Consider the following 10,087-nt stretch of genomic DNA (forward strand, 5'->3'; position numbering starts at 1 on the left):
CCGCAGGGGGCTGGTTGCCCGGCGCTGGTCACGGGGATGCAGCAGCAGGGGGCTGGTTGCCAGGCACTGGTTGCCCGGCGCTGGTCACGGGGATGCAGCCGCAGGGGGCTGGTTGCCCGGCGCTGGTCACGGGGATGCAGCAGCAGAGGGGGCTGGTTGCTGGGCGCTGGCGAGATGCAAGGGGCGAGGGGAGCCGGCGCTGACGGAAGGGGACGCTGTGCCTTTAACAGCGGGGCTGTGTGGGCCCTGCCCCCTGCTTTGCATATTCATGAGGCCCGGGGGCCGCTCCCAGCCTGGGCGAGCGGCCGTGCTGGGCTGCAGGGACCCGCCAGCCACCGCCCCGCGCGGCTCCCGGCACCGGCCCCCGGGCAGCCGAGAGGGCCGGGGGTGGGGGGCTGCCCGGTCCAGCGGTATCCCGGCAACCAGCATCCGGCTGTATCCCGGCAACCAGCGCCCGGGCAACCGGCCCCGAGCTGCATCCCGGCGCCGGGTACCAGCCCAGCCTGGATTCCCGAGCTGGGGGTTTGCTTTCGCCACCTGGACCTTCAACCCCAAGCGGGGAGGGGTCTGGCACCCCCCTCCCCGTCCCAGGGAGTTTTGGCCCGATCCTGAGCGTGCCCTCCCCGGGGGCAGAATTGGGACCCGGGGCGGGTCCAGAATCGGTACCTGAGGCCCCCCCCCCCCCGCTCCTGAACGACCCCCCTTCCCGGCGCCAGACGCTGCTTTGGGGTCAGTCAGAGGGGGCAGCCCCCTCTACTTCCTGTATCAGCAGCGAGCTAAAACCCTGGGGTGTCTCAGGTGTCCTGGCTCTGGGGAGACGCAGCTACCCCCCCCCGCATTGTCTGACCCTCCACATTGCCTTGCACCCCCCCCCCAGCACTGCATCGACACTCACCCCCTCTGACCTCAAATCCAGGCTGGATATTTTACAGCCCGCCCTCCCCCCGCCCCACTTCCCAGCTACGGAGGAAAGCCTGGGGCGAGACCCGGATAGGGAGCAGCGAGGCGCTGGTTCTTGGGGTGCTGCTGGGGTTCACCACAGCAGCAGCTGGAGGGGAGAGCTCCTGGCACTCAGATCCCCTCAATATTTTTTGGGGAGGATTTGCCTTAGCCATCCAGGCTCGGGCTCAGACTCAGGACCCTCAAGCTGGGAGATCGGAGCCAGCAAGGATGGCTGAGCCCTGGCGTTAGCCAGCTTGGCACCCCCACCCCGACCTGAGCCCAGACCCCCGTCCAGCCGGATGCTCCTGAAGGTTTATGGCTCGCTGGAACCGAAGCGTGAGGTAGGTGGGCCCCTCCCTTTGGCTGTGACTTGCCGGGGCTGCCATCGCTGGGTGGGGGCAGGGCTGATGGGACGTGGTGGGGAGGAGGCAAGGCCATCTCAGGGAGATGTTGGACAGGGGCACGAGGAGTCAGCTGGGTGCTTGTCCTCTTGTCGTTAGCCTGCGGAACTCACCGCCACAGGGTTTTGACTGGGGCAAAGGTGGCGGGAGATGTCTGTGGATGAGAGCGACCTCCTCTGGGGAGGGGGAGCCACCCCCAGGCGTCAGGGCACGGTTGTCTTGTGGCGGGTGGGCAGCATGGAGAGGCTAGTGCTGAGGGAACATTGGGGGTGAAGGGGGTGGGGAACTGTCCTGCCATGGTTCCCCCTCCACTATCGTTGCAAAATTCAACTAAAATCACAAGCCTGTCATTCCACCCCGGACCCCACTTTGGCGGCCGAACTGGGGCAGCAGCATGGCCTGATGGTGGGGGAGGGGCTCGCCCTGGCAGGAGGAAGGGCCAGTCTGGCCGCACATTCCCCCCCCCCCCAGCTGCGAATCTCCCCCACATCCCGCCTGGGGCTCATTGATTTCACGGTTTGTCCATCCCCAGCAGAGACTTGAGGGGGGGAGGGTGTAGTCTGGACCCCCCATTACCCATAATTCCGTGGGGCTCGGGGGGCATCCTGCAGAGCACATGTGGGTCATGCCTGATTTGCCCCACTGCCCTGAGGGGGTGAAGCTGAGGATCTATCCTGGCAGTGGGAGGGGTGCATTGCATTGGGACTCACTGATGCTTCCTCCCCTCCGGTGGGGAGTTGGTGGGGGGGGGGGGGCACAGGCCAGGAGTTAAATCCCCACCGCCCAGGGCCAGAGATCCCTGTACAGCCGGCTCCGAATCCTCCCCATACATAGGGGGCAGGGTGTGTCTATGAACAGGGGTCGCGCGGCCTAACCAGCTCCCGCCACGAATCCCCCCCCACCGAGCATGGGGGGTGGGAGAAGTGTGTTGGGGCAAGGCAGCTGGAAGGGGCTGTCAGAGGTGTGTGTGGGGGTGGAGGGCATGAGGGAGGGAGGCTGTCAGGGCAGGGGGTGCTAGAGGGCACGAGGGGGTGACAGTGGGCTTGTAGGGGGGGCTGTATTGGGGCAGTAGATGGTATGTTGGGGAGTGAAAGGGGCATGGGGGTGTTTAGGGGGCATAGAGCATGTGTTGGGGGGCATATGGGTTTTGGGGCATTGGCAGGTGTGGGGGGCAGTAGGCCCTGAGGGTGTTTGGGGGCGGGGCACATTGGGGCAAGGGGTGGGGGGAGGGGCAGCGGCCTGGTCACATCCCACCACCAGAGGCATCATTCAGGGGCCGGGGGGGGGGGAGGGGCACCAGAGCTGCCGGGGAGAGGTCACCATACCTGGGCAGGACAGCCGGGCCCAGAGGTCTGATCTGTGACGGAGAGGCGGGATACCGGGTTAGATGGGCCCATGGGCCAGAGAGAGCTACCCGAGTGGAGACGCAGCTGGGAGCCCCCCACCCCCAGCTGGGCCCAGGAGGTGCCGCTGGGAGCTGCGGTGGCTTCAGGCTGTCGTTGAGGGTCTGATCCGGTGGGGCCCAGCTTTCGGGGCCGGTTCCGATGGGGTTTGTGTTGCCTTCCAACAGGCAAGACTCCCAGCGTCCTGGGCCAAAAGCACAAGATTTCCCCCAGAACCAGAACATCAAAACCCATCTGGGTCCGAGTCGGCCCCACAACTGGACTGATGAGGGGCCAGCTGGGATCTTGGGACAGGAACCCAACCCAGATTCCAAAGGGGTCAGATATGAGGTTAGAGGAGCTCCTGGGAATCAGGGAGCCCAAGGCCAGGATACCTGGGGGCTACGGGCTGGGATCGAGGGTCATTGGTAGAGCTGTGGGGCAGAGCCCAGGGCTGGGATACCTGGGGGCTGTGGGTTGGGATTGAGGGGCATCGGTGTGAACGAAGAAGTATCACTGAGATGCAAGAGCAGGGAAAGGGTGTCAGGACTCCTGGGTTCTGTTCCCAGCCGCAGAAGGGAGTATTACCAAGGGGTGACAGATGCGGCATGGCCTGGGAATTAGGACTCCTGGGTTCCATTCCTGGCTGGATGCTGGATGATGCCTCAGTTTCCCCATCTGTGAAATGGGGCGTGAGATACAGCCCCCCCCCGCCCCCCCACTGCGAAGGACCCAGCCAGCCATCCCAGCTGACGCGGGTCAGCCATGCTGGCGTCCCGCCCACGCCTACAATGCTGGGTGAGATCTGATCAAAGCCCCCTTTGAACCCGGTACGGCTCTGTGCTGGGGGGGCGGGGGGGGGTTGTCCCTGGCAGACCCTGCCCCTGCCTTCCCCTATGTGGGCTGCAGGGGTGGGGGTTGGGGGCGTTGTCAGGAGGCTAATCAGCTTGCTCAGCCCTGTGTGTGTCATGATAGCCTTGGATTCCCCAATTAAACCCAGCAGGCGAGTGGGGGCGAGCTGAGAATCCAAACAAAGCTGCAGGTTCCTGCTGCAAAGCAGGTGGGGGACACAGGACAGACCAGAGGCAGGAGACTGGCTCAGAGCCCCGGGCTCCCCTCACTCCCGACCCACAGCCCCCTGCCAGCCCAGCCCCGGGCTCCCTCCCCCCGCAGCTCTGCCCGTGCCCCTCACTCCCGACCCGCAGCCCCCTGCCAGCCCAGCCCCGGGCTCACACTCCCCCCGAGCTCTGCCCTGGGCTCCCGTCCCCCCCGCAGCTCTGCCCGTGCCCCTCACTCCCGACCTGCAGCCCCCTGCCAGCCCAGCCCCGGACTCCCTCCCCCTTCCCCCGCAGCTCTGCCCGTGCCCCTCACTCCCGACCCGCAGCCCCCTGCCAGCCCAGCCCCGGGCTCCCCAACTCTGCCTCCCCCAACACACACCCCTTCCCAGAGTGTGTGCCCCTGGGCTTAAAGGGGAGGATCTGTGGATAAAGGGTTACTTGGCCCATTTTATAGGGTAGGTAACTGAGGCACAGAAAGGGCAGGTTAATAGCCCAAAGCCACGCAGTGAGTCAGTTCTAAAATGGGGCATGGAACCCAGGAGTCCAGCCCCCCTGCTCTCACCACTAGCCCCCACTCCCCTCCCAGAGCCAGGGATAGAACCCAGGAGTCCTGGCTCCCAGCCCCCCCTGTTCTCACCACTGGACCCCACTTCCCCTCCAGGAGCTGGGTGTGGTGCAGGCTGCCCCCTGCTGGTGAAGGAGGACGCAGTCCCGGGTAAGAAAGGCTTCGCTGTCACCTGGCCCGTCTCGCTCCCTCTGTCCCTGCAGCCGGGCCCCCTGACGGCACCATGGAGCGCCTGCTGCTCTACGCCCTGGCCCTCTGCCTGGGCCCCTCCCGCGCCCAGCTGTGCCCCCCCCGCTGCGCGTGCCAGAACCTGTCCCCCTCGCTGGCCGTCCTGTGCGCCCGTGCCGGGCTGCTCTTCGTGCCCGGGCTCCTCGACCGGCGCACGGCCGAGCTGCGGCTGACGGACAACTTCATCGCAGCCGTGCGGCGCCGGGACTTCGCCAACATGACGCGGCTGGTGCACCTGACCCTCTCCCGCAACGCCATCCGCCAGCTGGTGCCCTTCGCCTTCGCCGACCTGCGCGGCCTGCGGGCCCTCCACCTGGACGGCAACCGCCTGCCGGCCATCGGGGCCCAGCAGCTCCGGGGCTTGCCCAACCTGCGCCACCTCATTCTGGGCAACAACCAGCTGCAGGCCGTGGCGCCCGGCGCCTTCGACGACTTCGCCGGCACCCTGGAGGACCTGGACCTGTCCTACAACAACCTGGCCCGGCTGCCCTGGGAGACCATCCGTCGCCTTAGCAACGTCAACTCCCTCAGCCTGGACCACAACCTCATCGCCCACGTGCCCCAAGGCGTCTTCGCCGACCTGCACAAGCTGGCCCGGCTGGACATGACCTCCAACCGGCTGAAGAAGATCCCCCCGGACCCGCTTTTCCTCCGCCTGCCTGTCTACGCCAAGTCGAAGGGCTCGCCCCTCTCCTCCCTGGTGCTTAGCTTCGGGGGCAACCCCTTGCACTGCAACTGCGAGCTGCTCTGGCTCCGACGCCTGGCGCGCGAGGACGACCTGGAGACCTGCGCCTCTCCGCCCGAGCTCCTGGGCAAGTCCTTCTGGAGCGTCCCCGAGGAGGAGTTCATCTGCCAGCCGCCCGTCATCACCCGCCACACGGGCCGGCTGGCGGTGACAGAGGGCCAGGGGGCCACCTTGCGCTGCCGCGGGGCGGGCGACCCCGAGCCGGCGGTTCACTGGCTGTCTCCGGAGGGGAAGCTGGTGGCCAACGGCTCCCGGACGCTGGCCTACAAGAACGGCAGCCTGGAGATCCTGGTGGCCGCCATCCAGGACGCCGGCACCTTCACCTGCGTGGCTTCCAACGCCGCCGGCGAGGCCACCGCCTCCGTGGAGCTGCGGGTCAGCCCCTTGCCCCAGCTCGTCAACGGCACCCGCCCCCCGGCGCCCGGGCCCTCCGATATCCTCACTTCGGCCAAGGCGGGCGCCGACGGGAGCTCCGCCCCGCGGGATGCGGGGGTCCTGGCCTCCGAGCTCTCGGCGTCCTCCGCCCTCATTCGCTGGGTCCCGCCGCGGCCCGGGCCCGGCGTCCGCATGTACCAGATCCAGTATAACAGCTCCTCCGACGAGACCCTGGTATACAGGTGAGTCCATGCCGCTGGGCAGGGGGTGCCGGGCTGGGGGGGTCTGAGTGGTTCTGGCCTGGGTTGGGCAATGGGTCTCACCTGGGTGGCTCTGGGCCGGTGGGGTTAGAGGGGTGGATCCTGCCGGCTGGCTCTGGACTGGGAGGGTCCCATCTGGGTGGCTCTGGGCTGGAGGGTCCTGTCTGGTTGGCTCTGGGCTGGAGGTTTTGGGGGGGTGGATTCCATCTGGGTGGCTCTTAGCCGGGGGCAGGGCCGTGCTAGCCAACGTGGAGGAGGGTAGCAGGGTAGCTGTGGGGCGGGGGAGGGTAGCAGGGTGGCCATGGGGCGGGGTGGGGGGGTGGAGGAGGGTAGCAGGGTGGCCGGGGGGCAGAGGCAAAGTGGGGGAAGGGCCGCAGTGGAGTAGGGGGGCATGAAGTCCAGGTGGGGCAGGGATCCCGGCTGCAGGCACCACTCACCACTCCCTTTCCCGCCCCGCAGGATGATCCCCCCACCCAGCCGGGCCTTCCTGGTGAAGGACCTGGCGGCGGGGCGGGCCTACGACCTGTGTGTGCTGGCCGTCTACAACGACGGGCCGACGGCGCTGATGGCCACCAGGGTGGTGGGCTGCGTCCACTTCAGCACCCGGCCCGGCTCCCCGCAGTGCCGCTCCCTGCATGCCCACTTCCTGGGCGGCACCATGATCATCATCATCGGCGGGATCATCGTCGCCTCCGTCCTGCTCTTTATCATCATCCTCATGATCCGCTACAAGGCCCACGGAGGGAACAAGAAGGCCCAGGTCAGCAACGTCTATTCCCAGACCAACGGCGGGCACCCCCCGGCCTCCTGGGCACAGGACCGGGCCGACGACAGGGCCAGGGAACTCAACGGGGTGGCCCCAAGCAAGGACTGCGAGAAGGGGCTGGCCACCCGTGGCCAAGAGGTGGGCGTGGGAGAGGCACCCTCTCCCAGGAGGAGGAAGTGGTCAAGGACTAGTCTAGACCTCCAGACCAACTGCCCCGCACCTGGCCGAGCCGAGGAACAAGGTAACGGGGTCTTACGGGCGTGGTGAGGATCTGCCTGGAGGAGGCAGGGTTTCATGTCACGCATGGTGCAGGACGCTCCATGCATCTTCCATGAGTGGTCCTTGCAAGCATCATGCTTGATGCCTGTATGACTCATGCCCACGTGGGTAGCCTGTGCATACATTCCTGCAGCTCTCCATATTCCTGATGGATGAACCTGTTTCTTTCTTCCCCTCGTCCCTCGCCCAGATGACCGAGGCCTTCCACTGCAGCCAGGCTACTCTGGAGAGTGCCCTCCCCTAGCTGGAGGAGAACAATATCAGACTCCAGCAAGAGCCACCAGAGGGTCCTGTCTAGCTCAGCCCCCCAGGTGCCTAGCTAGGGGCGTTCCCTATGGGTCCTTCTCCAGGGTTGGGGCCTCTCTGAGCGACATTGACCCTCGCGGCCCGGGCAGGGGCTGGGGGATGGAAACTAAGCAAAGGGTTTGGAAAGCAAGGATTGGAGAGGTCTGTAAAGAGTTAAAAAGGGAGGGGAACAGGCACCTGGATGCTATGGGGATGGATGGATGGATGGATGGGCGGATGGATGGAGACTGGGTAAACGGATGGGTAGATCCCTGCCGTCCATGGAAAGGTGGGTAGATGGAAAGGTAGCAGAGGGGCAGATAGATGCATACTGCAGGTGGCTGCATGCGTGGATGGATAGAAACATAATGTGGATGGATGGATAGTTTGGGTGAAAGGACAAATGGGTAGACATAATGCAGATGAGTGGGTGGGTAACATGGACAGATGGTGGATCATGCGTGTGCTTGGGGAGGATGGGTAATGCAGACGGGTGGATGGACAGATGGATGGACCAGTGGATGGACCAGGTAATGCAGACGGGTAGGTGGATGGATGGATAATGCAGATGGGTGGATGGACGGACAGATGGATGGATGGGTAATGCAGGAGGATGGGTGGGAAGAGGAAAGGATTCATCGATAATGCAGATGTGTGGGTGATTGGATGGATGGATGGATGGATGGGTAATGCAGATGAGTGGAAGGTTGGGTGGACAGATGTATGTATGTATGTATGGGTAATGCAGACGGGTGGATGGATGGATGGATGGATGGGTAATGCAGACGGGTGGATGGATGGAGGGGTAATACAAATGGGTGGATGGATGGACGGAGGGGTAATGCAGACGGCTGGGTGGCTGGCTGGCTGGCTGGACAGACAGACTTGTTCCAAGCAGCTCGAGCAGGCCCCGTCCCGTCACTGCTCCAGCACCCAACCAACTCGCCGTGTTTGTCCCCTTTTTGGCAGCCCCCCCGGCAGCAGCGCCCCCTGTGGGCGAGAGGAGATGTGCCGGCAAATGGACCGATGTGAAGATCTGAGCATCTCACCCAGCTGGAGCGTGGCCGAGCTGTCAGGGGCGCCCCCAGGTGTGGGGACTGCGTCACCCAGGGAGGCCGGGGGGATGCCGGGAGCTGCTGCGCCGAGCGTCTCCACCGGGGGCACTGTTACTGTTTCATCTGCAGAGGGTGATGGGGGAAAGCAGAGGAATGGGGGTTGGGGGGGAGCTGGAAGCGTGACACTGACCCTCTGCCCTGCACCTAAGAGCTGAGCAGTGAGTGCCAAGATTGCCCACGGTGACTCCGGATCGACCCCGGGTGGCTGAACTCAGAACCCGGCCTGGCCCCATTGCAGTCAGGGGGTGACTCCGGATCGACCCCGGGAGGCTGAGCTCAGAACCCAGCCTGGCCCCATTGCATTCGGTGGTTTCAGACCCATAGGCTGAGGGGATCGGAGTGGCAGGATCTGCTGGGGCCATTGGGGCTCCATTGTGCCCCTCCCCAGACCCTCTCTGCCCCCTCGCTGCCCCACATCCTGAGGGTCCATCTCTGCCCAGTCTCACCTTCTTTCTTCTTCTTCTTCTCTCCAGATCCCCATGGTCACCGGATCCAGTGGGAACCCCCTCCCTGCCCCTCCAGGGTTCCCATTTCACGCCCCTCACCCAGCAGCCCAGACCACCTGGGACCCTGGGAGCCGGACAGTGCCCGCTCCTCCCCCACACGGAGCGGGGCCTGTGAGGGGGTGTGCCCAGACAGGCGGTGAGTGCGGGACCTGAGGCCGGGGGGGTCGTCTCCCTAGAGCCTGAGCCCCCTGGCCCTGATCCGGGGTCGGGGGAGGCATCTCCAGCAACTCAGTTCCCCTCCCTGTGGACCCCTGCTTTGACCCAGACTCCAGGGCCACAACCCACAGGGATGGGGAGGAGATGGGGGGTGGCCTGCTCCCCTTCAGAGCCCGACTGCCTTTCTGCCCCCCTTTCGCCCCTCCCTGCCCCCCCTCAGCGCTCAGCCCCCAGGCACTGACCCCATCTCTCTCTCTGTTTCAGGGCTTTTGCCATGGACCCCGTTTCTCCAGGGGATGGCGCTGCCTACCCCTGCCCTGGCTCAGGGTTTGTCCTGGGCTCACGTGACTCGCCCCGTGCTGGGGCGGGAGCTCCCGCAACCCCCCCGCAAACCCCTGCTCTTGCCTGAAGCCCCGGCAGCTGGTTTTCTATGACCTCCCCCCCCCCAGTTTTCGAATGGTGTCTGTAATTTTCTAATAAACACACCTGCTCCGAGTGGGCCCTGGCTGGGAGCTGTCGCTGAACTGGGGGGATCACTAGGGCGGCTGGGGCTCACTGTCAGAAGGGGGTGGTCAGGGCAGGGTCATGGGCTGGGGGTTATTATAGCGGGGTGGGGATGGACCACTGTCTGGGGGGCATTGGGGGACGGTCAGTGTCGGGGGGCACCAGAGTGAGGAGCTGGGGGTGGTCGCTGCATAGGGGGGATTGAACTGGGGGAGGGGGTGTCACTGCCCTGGAAAATCATTGCAGCAAAGAAGGGGGACTTGTCACCTCTGGGGAGTTGTCCCTAGTGATGAGAGCGGGAGTGGGGGCTGGGAGCCAGGACTCCTGGGTTCCCCTCCCCTTCCCCACCTCCCATATGGGATCATGGGGCCTTCCCGCAACCTGCTTTGCAGACCCAGAGGTAGTCTCCTCCCAGCCTGGCCTCTATCTCCAGCTGAACCCAGGGAGCGTCTTTCCCCCTGTCCCCCTCACTCAGCGATGGGCTCAGGCTCTCGGCAAACTCAGACAGTGTCGGTCACAC

The 10,087-nt window shown here is 65.3% G+C and overlaps 1 protein-coding gene across 3 annotated transcripts; it reads left to right on the forward strand.

Annotated features, from left to right (window-relative positions):
- Window positions 1–885: 885 nt before the first annotated feature.
- On the forward strand, window positions 886–9,539 carry LOC311511689 (leucine-rich repeat and fibronectin type III domain-containing protein 1-like protein). 3 transcript variants are annotated; one of them, XM_084612485.1, is made up of 7 exons: window positions 886–1,283; window positions 4,445–5,938; window positions 6,416–6,963; window positions 7,192–7,312; window positions 8,256–8,374; window positions 8,875–9,043; window positions 9,328–9,539. In XM_084612485.1, exons 2-7 carry the CDS (start codon window positions 4,572–4,574, stop codon window positions 9,470–9,472), a joined length of 2,469 nt encoding a protein of 822 aa, XP_084468611.1. In that variant the 5' UTR covers window positions 886–1,283; window positions 4,445–4,571; the 3' UTR covers window positions 9,473–9,539. The 3 variants fall into 3 exon arrangements, 2 of the variants coding, with proteins under 2 accessions (XP_084468611.1, XP_084468612.1); XR_014709315.1 differs by lacking the exons at window positions 7,192–7,312; window positions 9,328–9,539 and having other exon boundaries at window positions 6,416–6,716; window positions 8,875–8,976; XM_084612486.1 differs by lacking the exons at window positions 7,192–7,312; window positions 9,328–9,539 and having other exon boundaries at window positions 8,875–8,976.
- Window positions 9,540–10,087: the final 548 nt, after the last annotated feature.

Source organism: Lepidochelys olivacea (genome assembly GCF_965140295.1).
Source record: "Lepidochelys olivacea isolate rLepOli2 genome assembly, chromosome: 23".
In the NCBI taxonomy this organism is placed as follows: domain Eukaryota; kingdom Metazoa; phylum Chordata; order Testudines; family Cheloniidae; genus Lepidochelys; species Lepidochelys olivacea.

Excerpts from the sequence above, each read along its gene's own strand:
- LOC311511689 (XM_084612485.1), top strand. The coding sequence starts at position 4,572 with ATGGAGCGCCTGCTGCTCTACGCCCTGGCCCTCTGCCTGGGCCCCTCC. Across the intron at positions 8,375-8,874 it reads GCTGTCAGGGGCGCCCCCAG|ATCCCCATGGTCACCGGATC; the intron begins GTGTGGGGACTG and ends TCTTCTCTCCAG. Across the intron at positions 9,044-9,327 it reads GGGGTGTGCCCAGACAGGCG|GGCTTTTGCCATGGACCCCG; the intron begins GTGAGTGCGGGA and ends TCTCTGTTTCAG.